The 25,242-nt window shown below is 35.7% G+C and overlaps 1 protein-coding gene across 4 annotated transcripts in view; it reads left to right on the forward strand.

Annotated features, from left to right (window-relative positions):
- CACNA2D1 (calcium voltage-gated channel auxiliary subunit alpha2delta 1) overlaps nucleotides 1-25,242 on the forward strand; it is a 427,875-nt gene that overhangs the window by 312,938 nt on the left and 89,695 nt on the right. For all 4 annotated transcript variants that reach the window (XM_032190143.1, XM_032190125.1, XM_032190134.1 and 1 more), the window contains exons 8-10: nucleotides 5,466-5,535; nucleotides 6,378-6,428; nucleotides 7,759-7,858. In XM_032190143.1, coding sequence (XP_032046034.1) covers nucleotides 5,466-5,535; nucleotides 6,378-6,428; nucleotides 7,759-7,858 — 221 coding nt within the window. The remainder of the gene's footprint in view (nucleotides 1-5,465; nucleotides 5,536-6,377; nucleotides 6,429-7,758; nucleotides 7,859-25,242) is intronic.

A 25,242-nucleotide genomic window follows, 5' to 3' on the forward strand; every position in this document is an offset into this window, starting at 1 on the left:
TTCACTTTTATTTTTTTCAAAAGGCTTCATATTTTATAGCTGACAGTTCCTATTAACAATTCAACATTTAAAGGAGCCTTCAGAGTTTTTCAGAGTTTTTAAAAAACAAACAAACAAACAAACAAAAAAAAACAACAAAAAACAACAAACCAGCTTCCCCAGTAGTGCAGCTTATTAGCACAGGTAGTGTGTAGGTTGGATAATTCTGCTTTTTGCACTGTAATAAGTATATTTGAGCATTACTCACTTCCTTTTTTCTTGACATCTAGGAGGAGAAGACATGGGCTGGCATAATTTTGTTCTAACCATACTCTTGATATGGCAAATCTTGCAAGATGGTCATTTTTCAAAACTGAAGTGCTGAATATTGTGGTTGTGTGAGCAAATCCACCCAGTTACAGGCTAATGTGTTATTTCTAGTGAATTAATCAACACTGAAGCCACAAATCTACCATAACTTCATTCTGAAGTTCATGCCATCTCTGTTTTTATAATACAAATTGAAATCTCCAGAATTTTCCCTAGAAAAATGCTATCTCGGTGCTTCTGTAAATCTTCTCAAGCTTTAAGGATGCTTCATCCCCCTTTGGGTGAGCAATACATTTATGGAGGATGAAATTCAGCCTATAGGGCAGAAATAATTGCCTACAAACTGAGATAACACAGACACCTGAGGAGCTAATTTTAAGTTACAGACTGAAGTACTCATGGTTCAGATCACTTTTATTTTTTTATTGTTTGTTTCTGGCATCTTGGGATGAATAAAACCATGGATTTGGTTACATATGGCCTGTTCCCATGTAAAACTTACTGCTGGACTGATTGGGAATGAAACACAGCCCAGTATTATTCATAAACATATAGTAAATACATTCTGCAAAACCTCTGTGAGATGATTATTCTCTTTTTTTTTTTTTTTTTTTTTTCTGTACGGTGACGATACTATAAAAGTCACAGAGGACATTACACAGAGCTTTCTTTGTTAGGTAGGTTTTACCTGAAAACAATTTTAGCTCTTGGCAATTTCAAGTCACTGTCTGAATAAAATAGTTAAGAATTAAGTAACTGTATTCAGTCTTGTCTTAACATCTTCTGTTCTAGCATGGAATTGGTGAGGAAGGGGGGAATAGTACTAATCAGTTATTCTTTCAAGTCATCATTCTGATAGATCTTGAGTCTTAAGTATACTGGTGCAAAGCACTTTATGATGATTAATGTTAGGGATTATTAAACTTATGGCTGTATTTATTTTTACTTACCATGTTGCATAACTATTCACATTTTACTGAAAAATAACAGAGTAATTCTGCAAACGTGCTGCTGCCACACCAAAATTCACACGACATTTTTCTGAGTAGTAAGCTGAGGAATACCACATTTCCCAGCCTGCATGGGCTATTCTGTACCTGAATGCACTTTTGTCCACATGAACTCACTAAAAGATGAGAGGGAATATGAAATGAAGCTAAGAGCTGTAGGTTGCAGAACAAACTTTGTTCCATTATTGGAAGTCTTCACTGAATCTGGCATAGGGAACTGAGTGGTCTGTATTTATGGATGTTTTGAATATCCATATGAATGTTTTCCTGAGAGACAGCTTTGTAAAATTCACCTTTAACAAATACTTGTTTGTCTAACCCAGTAAGTGCTGCATTAACGTTTACTACCTAATGCCCTCTGAGGTGGAAAGGAAAATAAAGTTTGAATAAGAATAATATAATTCTGTCTGGGATTTGATAATTGGCATTTGTTACCTGTCTTACTATCAATTTTTAGCCTCTTTCCCCAAATATGTTACAGGGATGTAAAGCTGTTAATAATTCATCTGCACCTCTTTTCTTCTTGTGCAGGCATACCTGAACAGTAGAACAGGGCAGATGTAACAGGTCTCATTCATTAGGACTTTAGAAAAAGTCCATGACACTCTCCCGTGCCTCTTTGTTTTCCCTGCACGTGCCATAATCATCAAATGAGTTAGAAATGGGCAGATGCAGTCAGGATGTCCCTTGAGCAATACTTTCATTTAGGCTTCACCCCAGGACAGCTTCTGTACTGCATGAATTAGTTTTGTATATAATCAACAAAACTGAGGATTTCCACTATGTGTGCGGACATAACAGAAAAACATGCCTTGCTCATGCTTGAAATATAGCCAGACCTACAACATCCATAATGCAAACAGCACAAATAGGAAGGATATCAAATCCAATGAATAATTTGTAAAATATTGAATTAACCATATGCCAAACAAGAAAATAATCAAAGGATGAATAAAGACTAATGTATGCACCAGAGAATTGTGTAGTGTTGACATAGTTCAAAAATATTACTATGCAACAATGAAGTACACCAAAGGTGATCTCTTCAAGATGTTTTGTGAGCCAGATTCCAGGGCATCTGTTTAAAATGTACATTTTAAACAATAGGCTCTATAGATCAACATATAAATCTGAAGATCACCAATCTTTATTTTTTTAGGAAAATGTCTAATCTTCTTGTGTATTTCATGTTTGCTTTCACCTTTATACATGAGGCTTTAGACAGTAAGACCCAAGCCAGTTTCCCCAAATGACTTTATAGGGTGTTCTGTACATAGACCAAGGCAATGCATGTTTGTTTGTTTGTTTGTTTGTTTTTAATTTATTTTTATTTTTAGAGTTGTCAACAACCCTTCTAATTATTTTTGACATAATTATAAATCCATAATTAATTATTTTTTGCATAGACATTATCATCTTTAAAAATTGATAAAAAATTAAATTGGAGCAAATTAAAAATAGATTGTAGGAGATCAAGTGTCTTAAGGGGATTTCAGTTTCCTAGTAATAGCAATTTCAATAAGATCCATAAATACTCAGAACATCACCAAAACCAGTGAATAAATGTGAGCCCATTCAAAGCCATCTAAAATTAAAAGTGTTAATCCAGAGAGAGGTTAGGATGAGTGAATAATGCAGTTGTGTTAATTCTTGAGGTTGAAGTGGGATTTCAGCACTTCCTTGGTGTGAATGAAATTTTAGACACTAAGAGCCGAGTCCTTATTTATGTTTAGCCATGCAGAGACTTACTACTGGATTGCATTTACTGTTGTAGAAAACATCATAAAAATTAGTAGAGCTGTTTTCCTTGGTAAACGTTGTATTTCCTAATTTGTGTTTGTACGGTGCAGTAACCATTAATTATGTGATGATAAATTATGCAGCCACAGAATAAATCCAGTAAATTTCCCTCAAATGGAAACTTAAGCTTGTAGGTACTTGTTAAATTTATTTCAAAAGAAGGTAATATATTAATTGGGAAAAAAGTATTGATATGTGGCACAGGAAAAGCTGTTTTAATGGTATAGTAAGAAATAATGCTTTTAAAGATTTTCTCTAAACCTCTGTGAAACTGTTGACAGTCTTTCCAAGACTGTTCAGACTGAAAGAGCCAAGCAAATTAAAACCAAGCAGCAAAATTTAGCTATTGTGTTCATCACTCATTCTGTCATCCCAAATGAAAAACTGTAAATATGATCACTCGCTGGAATCTCCAGAAGGAAAGGCATAGTCTGGGTGAATGTCTGCCCTGCCATTGTGCTATTCAACATACTAATATAGATAGAGCCAGAAAGGCTCAGTTTCAACTTTGTGGCAATACAGAAACCTACCGAAAAAAAAAAAAAAAAAAAAAAAAAAAAAAAAAAAAAAAACAAAAAACATAGAACTGAGTGCAAGACTTAGTAGAGTCTTGAGACTTCATTTTACTCTGTCTCAAGCAGAAGTTTTGAGTGTTCTCTCCAAAGGGGGGGGGGGGGGGGAGAAGGTTTGGCAGGGCAGGGAAGGGAAGGGAAAGGTAAATAATAATATTGTTATAGAGACATTTTACTACTTTTAGAAATAAAAAAATCAGGCATGACAAGTTTTGTTGCTTAGTAGTTCTTTGCAAGTTCAAGTTTGCCACTTCGTGTTTCCGAAAGATTTGTCTTGTTATAATTGGTCTAAAGGGCCTGATTACGGAGCGTATTCTGTCAAGGCAATTGGTGTCGACCTCAAGGAAATTATGTGCTCGTATGTCAGGTGTTACTATGTCAGCATACTTTTGTAGCTTTCAGATTTTGCAGAAAAACGTAACTGGATTATTTCTCATATTGTCTTTTGTTACACAGACAAAATGCAGTCAAATTGCATATACCTAAGTAATGATACCTAAATTACTAAAAAAAAAAGCAAAACAACAAACCAGCTAACAAACAAAAAAAAACAAACATATACAAGCCTTGAAAATGCTATTCTTTCCTTTCTGGAAATTTCAGAGACCTTATTCTCTTTTGATTGCAAAGGACCTGACAGGTGGTCTTGTGTTAGTTCACACACAATAGTGCTTTAAAGTGGAAGGTTCTTTTGGTGCACAAATATATATATTATACTGATAAATGACTTGTGGGTTTTGCTCTTTTTAAATGTTCTGGGAACTAATGTACCAACTCAAGTCATGGTCAGTTCATGGTCACTTAAGGAAAGGTTCATTTAGTAAAATCAAAAATAGGCAGCTACTCAAAGCTGGTGTCTTTTTTTTTAATATTGATGGAGATATACTTCTTCCCATTCGTTTTATATGGTGCTTTTTTTTTTTTTTTTTTTTTTTTTTTTTAACAAAGCATCCTAGAACTGCCTATAGCTCTCTTTATTTCCTAGACAGAAAGATGATTAAGATCAGGAAACAGCTTTCCCAATGTTGATGGCATACAGTGAGAAATCAAATTGCAATACAGTTCATTTCATGTAACTTTTCACTGATTTTTTTCATTTTGTTTCTTTGTTTGTTAAGTGGTTAAATGGTTTTGAAAGGCTCATTTTCTTCTTCAGTAAGAAAAAGATGCCTACCCTGCTGAAAGTTATGATAAAGCTTAGATTAAATGCTTAGAAGACATTATTAATTTTAGTATTTTCTTTACAGACATGGATATTTCTATCTCACTTTATTTTCAGGAAAGATGATACATTCGTATTTCTTTTCTAAATTGTCTATGTAGGTACAGCTCTTTTGAGCCAATGGATAATTTTTTTAGATATATAACTGAGAGCATAGATGAGCACAGTATTATTACATCCAACATTAATTAAGTAATAAGTGGTTTTGAAATAAAGTACTTTCTTGTCCAAAAATAATTATTCCGTATTCTAAAATGCTTCAGTTGAAATTCTGGTTCCATTGAAGTCAGTGGTCAATTATAGTCAGTAACTATCTCTTCAACACAATTTGGCCCTTTAAAACCTTTATCTACATTTATTTTTACCATATTATATTATACGCTTGTATATATAGTGGTATAAGTATATAGTTCAAAAACACATTGCAATAACACAATGCTTTTTTTTATCAATATTGAATGTTGGTTTATTAAGTCTATGATGTTTATTCATTTTAAGTGTTTAAAAATACTTAAGATAAATTTACTTTATACAACAATATTTTTTTCCTAGCTTCCCCATGGGTAGATAAAAGTCGAACTCCAAACAAAATAGATCTGTATGATGTTCGCAGAAGACCATGGTAAGCTTTCCTTAAAGGACTGATATATATAAATCTCTTGCTTCCTAAATATGACTTTAAAGACAAAATTTTTAGATTATTAATATGTAATAGTCATTACTTTTAAATACTACTGTTTTCTTCATATAAACTCAGTTAATTCTTCTGAACAGCCAATGTTCAAATTATACTACTTGTTATGCAGCATCCACTGTACTATGTCATAGTGTTGCCTTACATGAAACATTTCATAGGTAGATAATCAAATATCAAATAAGTGTTCGTATAAAATGTGCCAAAATCAGATGTAATTCAGATTATCAGACTGAGCCAATTTTTCCAGACTTTCTGCAAATGCTTACAAATATTTCTCGGTGGTTTAGACTAGCAAAAGAATCACTAGACAAGTAAAAGACAGAGAACAGTGGGATTGTTTCTCATGATATTTTTCTTTAAGCTTCTCAAGGCGTAATGTATACTGATCCTTGGATCAGTAGTAGTTGAATAGACTATCTCAAAGGACAAAGTATTTTTCCCTAAACCTGACTGATGCAATAATTAATCTGTCATCAAGACTTTTAGCTCTGAAATAGTGTACGTGCTTTTCAGTTATCAACATATAAAAATAGTGAATTTTAATCAGTATACCCTATTTTCAGGCTTCGCAATTGCAAAAAATTGGTTTACTTAGAAGGAGACATAGCAAGAGAGAAACTGATGGCATATGGTTTTCTACTAGTTACAATAAGAGGATTTTTTGTTGTTTTTGTTAAGATGGGTAAATTTAAAGATTGCAAAGTGTTGAGAACACACAGCAAATGTGTTTTCAAACATGAGTCATTCATATTCTCTGTTTATTTCAGGTATATCCAAGGAGCAGCATCTCCCAAAGACATGCTTATTTTAGTTGATGCGTAAGTGTTTAATGTTTGAATGTTGACATTAGAGAGATAAAAGTTCTTAGATATATTGAACAAATCTCCGTATGCTGAAAAAGGAAGAGATGATTAAGAATTCCATATATGGAAGGATTAAAAATTGGTATTAAACAAAATAAACACATGGGAAAATATATTTCCAAAAAGCCCAAACCAAACCTACATGATATTTGAACTTTGTAGAAGGAAGTGTGTTTTTTATTCATTTAGTATTATTCTGCTTTCAGTTTCTTAATAATTAATAATCAGATGAAAAATTCTCCTGTGCATGCTAAGATTTGCTGTAAAACACAAAATCAGAACTAGAAACAGAAAAGTGGATTTAATCATAATTTCATGAGCCTGAAGGATAAGAATTTGTGCAGACTTCACGTTTTACTGTACATATTTAAAGATCAGTTTCTATAAATCATTAATTTGCAAGCAATATTTCCATAGATAAAATTCCCTTTGAAAGAAATGCAAAATAAAACGAAAAGGAATATTTTGTGTGTGTGTGAAGGTTACATTTTTCCAGTATACCTCTATTAATTTGTCCTTATTCAGGTTATTCAGTAAGGATACAAAAGAAAAATGCTATTTCACAATATGGGAAATGTGCAGCTACCTTTTCTGATTTCGTATATAAAAATCATCCCATGTTTGGTGTTTATACTGAGATATTTATTCAATGCAGTGTAGAAATTGAGCAAGGAAACTGATAACAAAAAAACTCTCTCTTTGCCTTGTCAAGGCTTCTTTTGTTTAGACTAATGTCAAAGGACTGAAGGAAGCACTGAACTTGATGTGTCAAACAGATTGCTTTATACTGATAGAAATGTTCAGAGAGAATTTGCATTTAATGGTTTTAAATGTGGTGAAGTGCTTTCAGTTCAGGAGAGAGGTTTATCAACATTTTTTATTTCTGCACTTTAAGTTGGGTTTTACCTTGAATCAAGGTAAATTGATTTGGGTATCTGAAAATTTAAAGCTGTAAATCTATGTGTAGGAGTATAAAATGTTCAGATAATGCATTGGTTGAGTGTGGTAAACTGGCTCAGATTTTCTGAAAAGAAAGTGAGCAAATGATGTATCATTATGACTTAATCATAGGCACAAGATTGTGGCTTGGAATGCCAGTTTTGGACTTTTTTTTTTATTGTAATAATGCTATATCATTAATGGTGTGTTGGAGAATTTAGGAGAATGATTGGAAATTCAAGTGTGAAAGTTGCTGAAAATGCTGTTTGGTGCTCTATATTTTCTTTGCATATTTAAAATACTTTTTTAAAGTGATCATTTCTCTTATCCTGTGGATTTCTGTTAGGAGTGGAAGTGTCAGTGGACTGACATTGAAGCTGATCCGCACGTCGGTCATTGAGATGTTAGAGACCTTATCTGACGATGACTTTGTGAATGTAGTTTCGGTGAGTATCTGTTTCTATAAAAAAATTTGCGTTGTCAACAAAGCTGTAAGCAACCTATTTATCAATGCCAGCTTTGAGAACCTGCTAAGAGACCTAAGAAAAAAATAATACAAAATATCACATTTGCCTAACTATTTTCTTGTAAAGTATAATGAGAGCCATAGAAGTCATAGATTCAACAATATGTGTATGTTTGAATGAAAGGCCAATAAGCTGCAGCAGAAAAGGAAGCAGTTAAAGCAAAAGTCATTTAAACAAACTTCTGTGTAGCCAAATTGTCCTTTCTGATATATTCTGATATATTCTGATATATTCTGGTCTCTTTAATGGATCTACTCGATTGGTACATGCAAATCCTCTTGAAATAGTTGGTGGTCCCCTGATATTATGTTCTGTTTCAAGAGTCTGTTTTTGGAGATACAATGCTACAGAGGCAGTAGGGGGGTTTCTTTCATCCAGGCTGCAGGCAGTGGAGATGCCTGTGTTAGCTGATGAAGAGATGTACACTTTGTACATCCAACCTGCCAAAGAGGTTGTTCCTGAGAAGTTCTACAACTAGTAATTTGATGGTAGCAAAGCAATTTTTCTCATAATAAAGTGTCATGGTTTTGGCTGGAATAGAGTCAATTTTCTTCACAATAGCTCATGCAATGCTGCATTTTGGATTTTCGATGACAATAATGGTGATAACACGCCAATGTTTTAGTCATTGCTGAGCAGAACTTACACAGAGCCAAGGATTCTTCTGCTTCTCATGCTGTTCTGACAGCAAGGAGGGTAGGGCTGCACAAGGAGCTGGAAGGGGACACAGCCAGGACAGCTGACCTCACTGGCCAAAGGGATGTTCCACACCATATGGCATCATGCTCACCAATAAAAGCTGGGGTAAAGAAGGAGGAAGAGGAGGATGTTCAGAGTGATGGAGTTTGTCTTCCCAAGAAACCATTATGCGTGATGAGCCCTGCTTTCCTAGAAGTGGCTGAACACCTGCCTGCCTATAGGAAGTACCTGGTTTGCTTTGCATGCATGCTTTGCTTTTGCTTACCTAGTGACCAGTCTTTATGTCAGCCCGTGAGTTTTCACAGTTTTACCTTTCCAATTCCCCCTTACATCCCACATGAGAAGAGTTAGCGAGTGGCTGGGTAGTGCTCATCTGCTTGCCAGGGCTAAACCACAACAATAAGTAATATAATAGAGGGGGAGATACATGTAGGGACTTAATATACAAAATTTGTTCCCAGAGACAGTGTACATAATATGAAGGTCAAAGGACTGGTGCAAGGAAGGTAGGATTGTAAGGATTACCAAATGAAGGAGATGCTGGCATTTTCAGGGCTGGATTTCCAGCAGCTAAGATCTTTCAGAACATCATCTAAAACTTCAGTGATATGTGTGGTTACTACACTTGACTACTAGCCTTAAAACTTCTGTTTCTCTAAAAAAAGATTTTTTAAATATTTCTTTATAATAGTTCTTTATTTATTTCTTTATTTGTTGTGGAGTGGCATTTCAGTCTTCTTAATACTTGCATGGAAATTGAAGTGCAAATTCCTGGTTTTCTAAAAAAGGCAGAAGGCAAAATTGTTTTGGGGAGAGGGAGGTTGTTATGGGCTACTTTCAGTTTTCAGGCTCATACCTTGAATGCCATGGTCTAGCCTCAGGCAAGGCGCTTTTTTTTTTTTTTTTTTTTTTTTTTTATGAAGTTGCTGAATTGTAATACTTTGATTCTAAGGATTTAGGATAGGAGCACTGGCATACTCTTAATGACAAGAGACAGCCTGCATGGTGAGTAACTCTACAATGATTTTGAAGGTAATTTTCAACTTCTACAGATGTGTTGTAGCCAGCCTGCAGGGAGAAAGACCTGAAATATCACGATCAGAAATTTCTTTGAACACCACTTATTGCTTCATCTTTTGCTGTCAGTCTAGCTAGACTTTTCTCCAAGTAGTAGAGGGAAGATTTTATTTGCAACGGCATTTCCTTTTTTCAAGTTTTTCATAGTGAATTAGATGGTTTTCTTTAGTCTAAATTTCAGTAAAAAAAAAAACAAACACCTTTTTATTATTAAAAGAAAATAAGCTTTTCTGCAAAGCCATTAGACAGCTGAACTCTGTTCACTGTTTTATTTGTTTGTTTGTTTGTTTCTTAAAAAGAAGACTGTAATCCTAAACTGATAGAAATTGGTTACTGTAATCAATGCAACTATGCCAGATTTTGTCATTTGAAGGTGTGGACCCATACTGATTCATGCATTTTTAACAACTCTTTCTTTCATTTACTCTAAGCTGGCCAGAAATAATGTATCTTAATGCTGTAAGGTAGTAAGATAGTAAGGTAGTAAGTCTTAGAATTAGGATATTTTATGAAGTAAGTTTCAGTGTTATTACAGTGAGGTCCCAAGGTTGGGATTTGTTTCAAAAAAGGACTAGAAATTTTTGAAAATTTTCTGGAGCACATTTTCCCAGTGGTTTGTAATTTTTAACATGTAAGGACCTTTTTTTCTTTGAATGAAATTAATACATCAGAGCCACTTTTTGATATTTGACTTCAGAACCAAAGAGGACTTTTTTCTTGAGCTGCATTCATCTTCAGAGGAAAGCAACACTCACAGAAGTATACATAATAGAACATGCCATCTCTAAGTATTCTATAAAGTGATATTTGACGTTGTGCATCTAAGATTTAAAATTCCATATTAAATATTTTTAGTATTGTAATTACTTTCCTATTACCTGTTTCATGTATTTAGATGACTTACACATTGAAATTGTGGGAGAGATTGTGTTCTGATATTTTCTTTCTGTAACAGAATGAGAATCATGTGCTGTAGATAAGAAACAAAAGATTTTACTATTACAGGTGAGAGAAGTAAATCCTGAAGTCTGGTCTTTTTTAGGATTTTAGGTTAGATTTCTCTATTTTTCCACAGTCTGAGCAAAGCCTCAAACCAAAGTTAAGTACCGAGAGGACACTGCTTAAGATGATGTATTATCACATTCAGTATAATTTGTTCTTAAGATTATTCACAGGAGCGTATCACATGCAAAATTTTATAAAGCATTTATCCATTGTAATGTTGGTATTAGTTGCCATACAGTTTTCATGTATGTCTTCTTTTCATGTTTGATTGAAATGTACACCTTTAGCAAAAAGCTGTATGATTTATTAGTTTGTTGTACTATGTTAAAAGTCAGACGGCTCATTAATTTTTGTCTGTTTTTATTTATTATTATTTTTTAATGATCTGAGGATCATATGGAAGAATAACAACAGAATCACAAAATCATCTGTGTTGGGAAAGACCTTTAAGATCAACAAGTCCAACCATCAACCTGACATCCTAAGTCCCATGACTAAACCATGTCACCAAGTGTCACAGCCATGTGTATTTTAAATACCACCAGAGATGGGGACTGCAACATTTTCCTGGGTACCCTGAGTGTGTTAGAGAAAAAGACATAATTATTCTACACTGGAATTCTACACATTATTGTATTCCATAATAGATAAGGCATATCTAAAATAAATCTATCCCCATTGGTTCCTTCATAATCCCAAAAGATCAACTAAAGTGTTTTGATCTAGGTGAAGGAAATGTAATTTGTTCATTATGTTTCATGCTATTGCTTAAGGACGGTTTCTCTTGAAGCATCCTGGTATTAGAATGGCATCATTGTCTAATTAAAAGCCCCCCCCCCAAAGATTATAATTTATAGTTAACACAATATTAGTGAATTGATATATGAATACTGAAAATTATCTGCAATTTTTTCTTTCCCTTCTGGATCTTTTGGCCAAGAAATCAACAGTTGTTTTATGGTTTGTTAGATTTAATAACCATAGAGTGTTTTTAATGAGGTTTTGAGTTAACTGAAGAGCTGTTTTACTGCTAACCTCTGCCAAGATGTTGTCCCACAAAACCCATATGTGTGATGATTCATGCCCACAACTGAGACATGGATTTAAGCTTATGCCAATCACTTCTAGAAAGTGACAGGATGATTTAATCAACCATGCCTGGTATATGGAGAAATCCTGGGAAACAAAAAGCTTAAAAGTGGATGTGCTAAAATACATTAGTTCTACTGATTTAATATAGTTCTTGCATTTATTTCCAGAGAAAAAGGGCTGAATGAACTGTTAAGTCATGTAAAGACTGCCAGGGGTTAATGTGTCATGATTTCCTCTGGGATTTGAATTTTTCTTATCTGAAGTGCTGTGCTTTGTTGCAGAAAGAAAACCTGCTGTTAGACAGAGCTTAAATGTATGAGTAATACAGCTGTTTTCCCACTAATCCGGTTATATGCTTTGATAGCAGTAAGTGGTAGATGATAGGGGCAGTAATTCCATCCCAGCACGCTATGATTTAGTGACTTGGTTTCAAATGTTGACACAGAGAGTGTAATTTGTTTATGATTGTGGGTAGGCTGCAGTTTGCAGGAGAAATGTATTGCAACTTCAAGTCTGTAGAGGTGGGGAAAACCACACAAAGAAAAACACAACTTATAGCAACAGACATGTTAAAGGTCAGGAGCCATAGGACTATTTAGAATCATTTAGCCTTTGTAAAAATCCAAACTAATATGTACTGTTTAGGAGCTAGAAATTAAGTGTTATGAGTATGCTAGGGATAAGAGAATCATACTATAGGAAAATTGAAAGCTCATCTCCTGCTCTTGTGCAGTTTTGCACAGGGACTAATCAGAGGAAAGGAGATTCTGGATTAAATTATTTCAGTGAAAAAAACATGCAAACCTTATAAGATTATTGTTGGGGATCATCAAAGCAGTCTATGGAATATACACCTTTCCCCTGGTTGCTCACCTTTTTACTTTGTTCACCTTACCCCCAAACCGATGCAGCTTTATGCCTTGCTAATTAAAATATCTATTAAAATATTATAAAACTAATAAGAAAAAAGTTCAGCAAAGAGCTTTTCAGTTTATTAAAGGGCTCCCTTTTCTTTCTGTTGCATGTTCCTTCATGTGCTCTGCCTTTCAAATTGCATCTGTATTCTCATAGATATTCTCATAGAATGTATCTATTCTCATAGATACAGGGTAAAATTTTTTCCTTCTAGGAAATACTTTCTTTAAGGTCATTTAAAAACTATGTAAACATGACGTGGGTGGAGATCATAGCCTGAAATCTTATTGAAGGAAGGAGGATACTAGATTTTCCAATGATGTTATGCTTATGCATTCTTTGTTAAATTTAGAATCATAGAATCATTAAGGTTGTAAAAGACCTCCAATATCATCTAGTCCAACAATTGGTGGGGGCACCAATGTCACCCACTAAACCATTTCCCTAAGCACCACGTCCAACCTTTCCATAGACACCCCCAGTGATGGTGACTCCACCACCTCCTTGGGCAATCCGTTCCAATGCCTGACTGCTCTTTCTGAGAAGAAATGTCTCCTCATTTCCAACCTGAACCTCGCCTGACGCAACTCGAGGCCATTCCCTCTTGTCCTATCACTAGTTATCTGTGAGAAGAGGCCAACCCCCAGCTCCCCACAGCTTCTTTTCAGGTAGTTGTAGAGACTAGTAAGGTCTCCCATGAACCTCGTCTTCTCCAGACTAAACAGCCCCAGTGCCCTCACAGGACTTGTTCTCCAGGCCCTTCGCCAGCTCTGTAGCTCTTTTCTAGACATGATCCAGGGTCTACATGTGCTTCATGTAGTGAGGGGCCCAAAACTGAACACAGATCTTGAGGTGCATCCTCACCAGGGCAAGGTATGCCAGTACAGGGGGACTATCACCTCCCTGGTCCTGCTGGCTACACTATTCCTGATACAAGCCAGGATGTCATTAGCTTCCTTGGCTACCTGGGCACACTGCTGGCTCATGTTCAGGTGAGCATCAATCAGCACCCCCAGATCCTTTTCCTCTGCACAGCTTTCAAGCCACTCTGCCCCAAGCCTGTAGTGCTACATGGGGTTGTTGTGACCGAAGTGCAGGACCCAGCATGTTGAACCTCATGTTCAGCCATGTTCATTTGTTTGAGTGTATCCTTCTGTTTAATTGGCAAAAATATTTTAGAAAGCTCTTTAAAATTAAATTCAGTCAGTTTTCTTTATTACTTTACATCCATTTAAAGTGTCTCTAGTGAACCTTAAATTAAGTTACATACTCAATAGATTAACACTTATTTTCTTCTTGTATTTTGGATTTTTGACCCAGATAAGTTAATAGCAGTTAGTTTTTCTAAATAACATTGCTCTTTGAAGATGAAGAAATAAAGCATGATAATGATATTAGTGTGAAATATTAGCACTGAAGTAGTTGCATGGTTGGATCTAGAAGGAAGAATAGAAAAGGACTCCTGTAATTAAGATGCCTGCCAGCAAGCTTGCTAATTTCTCCAGTCCTTATTCTCCCCTTCTCCATAATGGACAATAATAAGGAGAAAATCTAAAAATGCCTGCCATCTTTTTCATTATTTGGCAAACTAAAAAATATAAGCAAGTTCCCACTGCAGCTCTGCATAAGCATCTTTCCTACTGATTTAATCCAGAAGCACTTCAGGTAATCAATCACCGTAGCTCCAGTCAAGTATACAGTCTCCTCTGAGTCATAGCTGTGTGAACAGTAAACAAATATATATTATTCCATTTTTTTTCAGTGAAAAACAAGATAAAGCCATGTTTAAAGCTGAGTGTTGAGCTTTACTCATGATTCTCTTAACCATGATCCATCCTATTCTATCGTGACCTTGCAGTTTTTCTTAAATTTAATGGCTCACTTTCAAGGCAAGGGAGAACAATGATAGCTACAGAGAAACACATTTTCACAGCAGCATTTCTTAATGGAAAATCATTGGCATTCTTTAATGGAAAATTGTTATCTTGAACTTTCCCTAGTCAGAGAGCAAATGAATTGTTTTACATCTTTTCAAAAAGTATTATTGATTTTGATGCATCAGTCAATCAACGCATTGTTGATGCTGGACTGAAGCGAAGCTTGTACAAGTTATGATTAAAATATTATTTAAATTCTGCATTACTAATAATTACAGGAAGAGCTTGCCTATGTATCTGTGAAATTAGATGTATGGGAAATATGTCTGGAGGACCTGTTTAGCAAATGTCATGATAATGAGTGTTTTGCAAATAACAATGTGGGCAATTTGGAGAAACCAAAAAACTGTGGGCAATTTTGGGGAACCTGGAGAAAATTTGGGAACTATGGAAATCCAGCAATTGTTAATAAATTAGAAAGAATTGTCTTTATAAATGGGTTAATGAGAGTAGGAACAAAAGGAAGAAATGCAATTATATAAAAGATCTCATAAAATTTTTGTCTGTCCACATAATTAGAGTTTCGTTTTGATTCCCCTCAAAAAAAAGAAGGTCAAGAAAGGAGTCGATGATGCTATGTTTAAGTATTTCAACTGGGGACGGAGTTATGAGGAAGATCAGGGTAAGATGAGGTATTATTTGTCTCATTTAAAATGAGGTTAATTGATTTGGTTGAACTTAATGATCATTCCAACCTAAGTGATGCTACGATTGTATGACTTTAGTAGGACCCCGATCCTCAGGAAAGCAAGTTAAACAGTTTGTATCAAGAAAAGGAAAAAAGGAAGGACTGCTAGGAGTCAAACATACTGCAGTCTTCATCTGATATGAAGTATAAATGCTTATATATCTTCAGTGACATGGGTTGAGACTACTTTTCATCTAAACAGTGTATAGACTGATGGTTCTGTTTCTCTCCTGAGGTAGAAAATGACTATTTGAACTGAGATTTTGAATTTATGTTTCTTTTGTCCTGGTTGAATAATGTTATAGAAATGTGGATAATGTCAATAATTTAACACAAAAGAGTTTGGCTCAGACTTTACTAAACAAGTTTGTAGGTGCCTTCTCTCCGGACATAAAGTGATTCTTGAAGACATCTCAGAGTCCTGAGTGAGTCATCTGAGTGGACTTCAGACCAGCTTTTCAAAGTATTCTTGGGCTCAAAGAATTTGAATTTTCTAGGGGTAATTTTGAAGTTCATAAATAAATAGGCTGAGAACTGATTTGATAACAGCTAAGAAGTGCTGTCATTGGGGAAAGCTCTTGCATCCACAGACTTTTAAAAACTGTCACATAAAGGCACTGCAAGAATCTCTAGTTGAAGCCCAATAAATTTGAATGGCACATAAATAGTTAATATGCCTCAACAAATTGCCAGGGAAGATTCTTGTCCTCCTCATATCAATATTTAATGCTTTCCTGGAAGCTGCACTTTAAGCAAACGTCTAGCACTAAACATAATTGTTATGGTCTATTACAGGAGTAAACAAGGGAATTCTAAAGGCTGGTGATATGTGGGTGGTGAGAGAGTGTGCAGGAGGTCAGACTAGAGTATCTCACTGTCCTTTTTGGATTTAAATCAAGAATACATCATTTGTTGTTGACGGTGGTGATTTTTTTCCCTCCATTTTGTCTTGCTGACTTAAATGTTTATCCCAAATAGTTGTTTATAATTCACCTTATTTACTAATGGACTGGAAGGTACTTCATCATCCTTGTGTGATATGAATACATTAGGTTTTATCTTTCTAAATAGAATACTATTTACTAAGCACTTTTGTTTTTTCCATGCTTACGTAACAGTTTAGCTGCATCTATCCAACTCTAAAGTCCACCCACTCCAGTCTCTCCAGCTGCTGCAGCACAAATGCCTAGGCCCTCCAACCCGGGGTCTGACTCTGGTTGCTGCATTTCCACCCCCATGTATGCAGACACGCACACAGAGTAGAGCCCCCATAAAGGTAAAGAGGTAGAAATGAAGTTTGAGAAGGTAGGACAGGCTATGCTGATGAGATGCTGATGGCATGGCCAGACAAGCAAGCTGACCAGCCCACTTTCCCCTTACCCCTCTATTTTTCCTCTTTCATCCCCAAGTCACCTAAATTCATCCCTTTTCTGTGCTTGGATCCTTCTCCTAAAAGATCTTGTAGTAAATCCTGTGAAATCCCCAAATGTTTCCCGTAATGGGTCCCACACTCCTAGGCTGCAGCCTGCCTCAGAGTGAAAGCAAGGTTACTGTATTGTAAGTTATTGGGTTAATTCTAGTTATAATTATAGTTACAGTTAACGGAGAGAAATGAAAATCAGTGCCAGAATACAGCTCATCCTGACTATCTTGAGCATGTTGAGGACAGATTATAGCCAGAAGGTGCTTGTCTGTCCCCACTGCCTAAAGGGAGCCTGGCCGCTGCCTTGGACAGCACTCCCAATGCAAAGATAGATGAAATGAGCTGAGCAGACTACCTCTGCTGAGCTGAGAATGTAAAATGGAGTCAGTGGATGTAAAAAAAAAAAAAAACAGGCAAATATTTAAGGAGGAGATTAGGATCTTAATTATAAGATTTTTTTTCCTTCTTTTATATTAGTGTTTGCTTTTTTAACATCAAAATTTTTACTGTTGTATTATTAACTGTAACTTTAATTTGCTGCAGAAGAAAAATGTCAAAAAAAAAAAAAAGTGAATGGTTTTGAAAAGGAATAGGGTAAATCTTAAGATCTATTTCACTTTAGATTTGTCATAATGTGTTAATTCTAAGGAATAATGTACTTGAGTGGAAAAAGACCCAAAGGAGATGGAAATTAGAAGCTGAAATTCTAATTTAGGTTGTCAGGAGCAGGGATGTTGCTGGAAACTGTACATTTATTACAGTACAGTGTAGCTTACAATTCTAGATGACTAAAAAGCCACCTCCATTCCCACTTTGAGGGATTGCTTTGGGCATCAATACAGATTTTTAGTGTCTCCTCTTGTACTTGTCAAATGTTAGAAAGTCAGGCTTCCAACAGAACATGGCACACGCTTCTTCAATTTCCAGGATAAACCCTAACTCTTTATTAGTTTAGTAGTATATAAAATGAGTATATTAGTAATATATACAATGAGTTGATGGCTCATGGTTGTACTGGTTAATAAATCTGTTGGCTTGTTTCAGTTTCTTAATTTTTAGTAAAGTACAGGACTCACTAAAAACTGTGGCATTTCAGATACTGGATGAGAAGTGCGTTTCTGAGTCGTCTTTTCAACCAGGAGACAGCGATTAGGGGGAGCTGTGACAATATAACTAAAAATCTGTAATGGGTGCTCCCTCACAAGAAACTCTTTCCTTTTCAGTCCTGAAAAGGCCAGGCTGTGCTGTCTTTAGTCATTCTGATGGGGAGAGATGACTCACAATGTTAATGAAGCAAGAGGATAATGCAGGCTGTCCATAAGGTTTGGGAGAAGGTGGGGGCTATGTGTTCTCTGTCGCCCTTTTTTTAAAAAAGTATTTCCTATAAATATCCTCTGTTTAGGAGGTAAAAACTTGAAGTCATGTTAGCAAGATGCTAGATGGGTGTGGATCTAAAGGAACTCAGGCAGAACATGAATGAAATACTCACAGACTTGGCAAGTTTTACACTTTAAAGGCTCACGCACTTCCATGCTGCTTCTCTGCTGTAGCAGCAGCATCTCGCCTGTCAGCAGTATGCTGCCACAGCCTCCTTGCTGCTTGCAAAGCCCAAGCACCAGGGGCAGCCAGGCACAGCATTTCCCTGCAAGAGTGACAGGCAAGTTTAGGTAAAGCCCTGGCAAGGTGACATTGTAGCCCCCTGCCCTCCCCCAGCTATGTGGCCTGGCACTGATGTGTACATCTGCCTTCTCATTTGGTGCATTGACAAAATATTCATCTTGCTTTCGATGCCCAGAGCAGGAACCTCATGCAGCCAGTGAATTTATAGATGATGGTTTAATGTTCAAACCTTTATCTCATCATATTGGCCAAGGGTGTTTAATGTTCTAAACAGCACAAATTAGACCAAATGAGGATTTCCTCAGTAAATAATGATTAAAAAAAAAAAAAACAAACCTCCAAAATCACTTTCTAGAAAGTCTCCTGCTACAGGTCTCATGTACAGTACATGTAGGGAGCATCCATATGTGATATACAATGCATGTTACAGCACTGCAGTAGTTGAGAACAGTGAGATTTCTGCAGCAGGTGCTTAAATTTCCAGAATTCAGACACATGTGATGTTAATTGTCCAAGAGAGCATGCTAACTTAGCCACAGCATCATGAAATGACCATAAATGAATTCATCGTGCTGAAAGACCTATGGCCAAACCTGACATTCTTTGTTGAACCATGAGATTCTCAGCGTGGAATCTCACTTTATGGTCTGAACATGATTCCTGCTGCACTCAATGGGAGACTTGCATTGATTTATGTGCAGATAATCCCACTAATTAGAAAGGTTAACTAAGATAACTGAGAGCAGATTCTGGTCCAGTATTTGATCCTTTCCCAAATGTTTGTCTCATACCATCCTACAATAATTTGTCAGCATGTATTTCATGACCTAACAGATTGTTGTTGAATGTTGCTGCTACCACTGATCTTTCAAGAATCCTTTCAGAAGCTATGTGTATAGATACACATGTACATGTATATGTACAGATAGATAAGTTTCACAGCTAAAAAAAGGGGGATGCATTTCAAGTATCAAGAAACACCAATAAAGTAGATTGTCGTATAATCTTAATTTTATTTCATGCTATACTTGCAATATAATTTCAGAGATGCACAAGTGCTCCTACTGTGTACTAGAATACAGTTTTAAATTGTCTTTACAATGTGTATGTAAGGTTGTACTGTATATCTGAATACTATCTATATGCAATTCATAGGATAGGAGATAACAGTTATTATATATATATATAGCAGCATACGAATGTTGAATTTTAACACCACATATTATTTTTTGCCATGCAAATTACAAAATGTTATTGCTTGAGGTGCCTCAAGTTTTCTGTGTACTGAGACCTACACGACAATAAAAGTTTGCAAATTGCTTTCTTACTGTTCTCTAAAAAGATTCTGCTAGATATTTGTATCATCACATAGCTGAAATACAGTTTGTAACTGGCCTTATTCAAGATTCAGTTATTCTTGGGATTAACCCTAAAATCCTATTACCAAGCCTACAGCACCAGGCAATAAAAGGAAAAGAAAGCAACAAAGCTGGATTTAGTTACAAGAGGAAAGCCTGATAAAATCAGATCTATTTCACTATTGCTCATTTAATATGTAGAGATACAACTGGGTCACCAAGCTGATTTAGCCATGAGGTAGAAGTAGCATAGCAACAAACCTCAGCAGATTGAAAATCAGCAGCAGTAGTATCTAATTAGGCCTTCAGCAAGCTCACTATATTTTTCTCAATTTTCAGTATTCCCAGAGTAGTATTTCTGATTTATTCAGGTATCATGATCTTGGTGTTTTAGAAGTACAAGTTTTGTAACTGTAGCAAGTGTAAATATAGGAATTACTGCTTTGTCCAATTGCCTAATTTTCTATAAATGAAACATTTCTAGATGTTTAAAAATATGTAATTTACATACAGTTAAATGTGGTTTTATCTCATGAGGTGGAGTTTTTCTGTTTTTTTTTTTTTTGTTTGTTTGTTTGTTTTTGTTTTTTGTTTTTTGTTTATTTGCCTTTTTTATTTTTTAGTTTAGAAATGTCACCAGAACATTCTGATTAAATCTTATGTTAAATCATTAGATGTTAGTAAGCTAAATGGAATTAGTGAAGAATATTTTTTAGGATTTAGCAGTTATGGATGATTGAGATAATCTGATTTTTAACTTAGATTTCATATTATTTTTCAACAAGAATGTTATCACTTCTACAGTGTTAGAACATGAAGAAAGGAGCTTGCTTGAGAAATGTGAACTTTTACATCTCTTTATTCTAAGTATTGCAAACCTGGTTTGTAAACATGCTGGAAATAGTGGAAATAGAGATGCTTTTTTGGGGCAATATGGACTCTTTGTATGAAAAAAAAAAAAAAGTCCATCCTCCTAGAGATGTGACCACCTGTGTTCAGATTGTAGAAGTTTTTTTTTTTTCCGATATTTTCTGATATTTGTTTTTTAATATTCAGTTCATACTCATTTTTCACACAAGGGCATGTAACTATTGTAATTACAATGAGAAATTTATGCCATGCAGAGAAGGCACTACCACAAAATAATGTTTCTAAGACCAACTCCCATTTTTTTTGTTATTGTTATAGTGCCACCTAGTGACTGAAACATGAACAAAATGTTTTAAAAAGTTTTGTTAATTTATTGGTTCTGACTTGTTTGTATTACTCTGTTTTCCAGGAATGATATTATTTACAAAATCTGATTCTGTGTTTTTCAAACTGATTTGCAGCACTGGCACTGCTTTCCCCAATTTCTTTTTTTATTTTCTGACAGTTTGCATTCATATAAATGATTGCTGTCATTGCTGAGGATTGTAGTGTTCCTCCATGGATTAGTGCTTTGTCCAGATTGTATCTGATAAATATTGGCAGATGAAATTTGATTTCTTGATCACTTCATAGAAACAATAAAGCACATACTTGCACACAAATATATTTATTTATATACACATATGTATGAAGACATCAAATACATTAGGAAAGAAAAATATCTTGACCATCAGAAACAGTAATAAGTACTTCCTGACCAAAATGAATGCCACAAAATATTATTATTTAACTCTGTAGAATTTCTTCTTAGTGCTGCTGTTTTTAATGATTGCTTGTTTTGCTAATATTGCATATAATGTTAATTCTAGCACAGTGCACTGAAGGGAATACTTTGGAATCCCTTCCTATTAAAGAAGGAGAATCAAATATTTTATTTGTATTTGAATAACTGCCTACACTTTCCAAAAGAATGATTGACAATGGAATGCAGATTTAAATGCCTTATACCTCTCAGGAAATGGATATATAGAGAAATATATGGAGAGGGAAGTGTAGAAGAGAATTAGAAATGTTCATCAATTTATACATTGTGAAATCAGAGATTTTGTTCTTCCATTGCTGTAGGATTCAGAATCAATTGAGTTAGTTATGTGTGCATTCTGAAGGCATTTATGTGTTGAGAATTCATGCTTTAAGAATTTGTGCCTTATTTGCTCTTGTGGTTTAAATGGCATATGGTAAAATGAGAAATATCAAGTTAAAGGGCAAATCTGAGTACTTGGAGTTGGTTGTACAAAGGAAAGGGAAAAGGTGATAACATATCCTAATAGTGGGGAATTGAGATTAAAGCTTCTAGCCCTATCTTTGCTTTGGATTTGTTTGTTTTCTTCCCTGTTGCTTCACTTTTCTCACCAATGAAATGAGAACTCGTATTTCACAAGGAGTCCAGGATATTCAGTAGTGTTTGAAAATATATGTGATCTAAAGTGTGGATGTCCCTGGGAGTTACATGCTATGTGTTTCTTGATAAAGCTTGGCAACTGGGGAGAGGTCAGCTGGTATCTGCAAAAGGCAGATTTATCAAAAAAATAAAAAAATAAAAAATCCCAATAGACAAGATAGTTTGTGTCTTTTCAGAATTAAATATATTCAACTGAATCCAGTTTTAGGAAAAAAAAATAGAATTATACACATTTTTTTTTCTCCTCTCTTTTATTTGCTGTTTCCTTCCAGACTGCATGATAGCTTTGATCTTTCTACTAATCTCAAAAGTTTTTCAGGCTATTTATATACCATTTCTGAATACTAATCCTGTTTTCTTTTCTTTTTGGAACCTTTTCCCATGATTTTTTTTTTCCTTCTATAGTCTTATTCTGTCCTCTTAATGAAAACACCTGTCTGCAGAATCTCGTGTTGTTATTCATTTTTTGACCTGTTGTTATATCCACAGAGCACTTAGGGTGGGAGGAATAGGAAATATATCATAAATCAAAGGCAGACACAACAGGATATCCACACAAAAGGATATGAATAAGTTGGATAGGGAGAAATAACACATTGAAAAATACAGCTAGATCCTATACTGTGTGATATAATTATTGACCAGTTGCACAATACTGATAATCAAAAATAAAAAAAAAAAATAAGGTTATCCTGTTTTCCATAGTTTCCAAGTGTTTTGTTACATGCCTACATAGTTTAGATCAGATACAGGAATAAGCTTTTTAAGTAGTCAAAAAGTAGAAGCTGTCATGAGTGGTTACATGCTGTATGGGAGTCTTTAGATTTTAACAATTGAATGGTTTGCAACCACTAATTGTCAAAGGCTTATTAAACAAAAGATAACTTTTGCTATCTTAACATGTGAAAAATTATTAATCTTGAAATCATAGAATCACGGAATGGCTGGGGTTGGAAGAGACTTTAAAGATCATCTAGTTCCCACTCCCATTGCCATGGGTAGGGACACCTCCCATTAGTCCAGGTTGCCCAAAGCCCCATCCTACCTGGCCTTGAACACCTCCAGGGATGGGGCATCCACGGCTTCTCTGGGCAACTCTGCCAGTGCCTCACCAACCTCTGAGTAAAGTATTTCCTCCTAACATCTAATCTAAAACTTTTACATTTACAACCCTTGTCCTATCATCTGCCTGAGTAAAAAGTTGCTCTCCTTTTTTTTTTTTTTTTTTTTTTTTTTTTTTATACATATGTATATATATATAAGCCCCCTTGAAGTACTAAAAGGCTGCAAAGAGGTCTCCCCAGAGTCTTCTCTTCTCCAGGCTGAACAGCCCCAGCTCTCTCAGCGTTTCTTCACAGGAGAAGTGCTCCAGTCCTCTGAGCATCTTCATGGCCCTCTGCACCTGCTCTAATAGCCCCATATCCTTCTTGTGCTGGGGCTCCAGACCTGGATGCAGGGCTCCATTGGGGTCTCACAAGGGGAGAGCAGAGGGGGACAATCTCCTCCCTCACCTGCTGACCCTCTGTTGTTGCAGCCCAGGATGCAGTTGGCCTTCTGGGACTGCAAGCACATACTGGTGGCTCATGTCAAGCTTTTCACCTGCCAGAAGCCCCAAGTCCTTCTCAACAGGGCTGCTCTCAGTGAGTTCTTCTCCCAGTTCTGTGCTCCTGTCTGGGATTGCCCCCACCCAGGTGCAGCACCTTGCACTTAATGCCATTGTTGCCACTATATTGCAGATGATTGTAACTAAAACTAGTGAAAACTGTCTCAGTTTGGATAATTGAAAGTTATGAATACTCCTGGTGTTTGTCACATGGTCAACTGGTTAAAGAGCAAAATTATTTTAGCATTGTTTAGTGGGAATGACGAGCCAATTTTAAGGGCAGTCTGAAAGTTTTTACGCTAGAAATATTTCAGTTACTTCAGTATTTTTTTTTGGATTTGAAATTAATTCAATGTAGCCCTAAGTTTTGTTTCCTTCTTTTGGACATTTTAATATGACACACTTCAGACTCTTGCCTTCACCTCCTACCTAGTAAGAAGGTAAATGTTCATTTTGGAGGATTATTTTTCCTTCAAAAACTCTCATCTACTATGTTGACTGACAATAACATAAATGTTAAGTGTTTTATTTCAAAGCAGATGACTCATATATTTTCTTAATTAAATTAAACCATTTGCAGACTTTGGTTGATCTAATTTTCCATTCTACAAATGATCTATTTCTCTCCTTCATTTTACATTAACATCTGACCGTCTGTAGATAAAACTTTGTTGGCCTTGACCCTTTTTCTTTGTTCAGTTTACATCATGTGTAAGTACAGTACAGTTTACTTGTTAACTGTTAAAACAGTTTGAGTCAGAATTCTTGTCAGTTTTTAAAATGTTGGTTTTGTATCCATAATTACCAATCCATATGCTAGATATCTGACCTTCATGGGAAGAGTTATCTTGATACATCTTGCAGGACTGCTAGAAAATGATTCAGAGGTGGAATTTAATGTTAGTGGCATTTCAGGGAAAGAAAATTCACTTGTCACTAAATCTTCAATGGAATGTCTTAACCTCTATTTTCTATAGCCCAAGACAAGGTATGACCATGATACTTAATTTACGGTTATATTTGAAATTAGCTCATTAAATAATTTGCATCAAATGTCACTGATGAAGAAGAATGTCTTCACTGATCTTTTTCAGATGAAATCGGCTTTTGGTGAGCAAAGCTACCTACCAGACAGCATTTTTATTCTACCTTACAAGTACAAGATTTGTACTGTAATCCTATCTCAAAATTAGAATTCATTTTCAGACCTTGGTCCTTTCCTTTCCTTTCCTTTCCTTTCCTTTCCTTTCCTTTCCTTTCCTTTCCTTTCCTTTCCTTTCCTTTCCTTTCCTTTCCTTTCCTTTCCTTTCCTTTCCTTTCCTTTCCTTTCCTTTCCTTTCCTTCCCTTCCCTTCCCTTCCCTTCCCTTCCCTTCCCTTCCCTTCCCTTCCCTTCCCTTCCCTTCCCTTCCCTTCCCTTCCCTTCCCTTCCCTTCCCTTCCCTTCCCTTCCCTTCCCTTCCCTTCCCTTCCCTTCCCTTCCCTTCCCTTCCCTTCCCTTCCCTTCCCTTCCCTTCCCTTCCCTTCCCTTCCCTTCCCTTCCCTTCCCTTCCCTTC

The sequence above is a fragment of the Aythya fuligula genome, chromosome 1, assembly GCF_009819795.1.
Source record: "Aythya fuligula isolate bAytFul2 chromosome 1, bAytFul2.pri, whole genome shotgun sequence".
NCBI lineage: Eukaryota > Metazoa > Chordata > Aves > Anseriformes > Anatidae > Aythya > Aythya fuligula.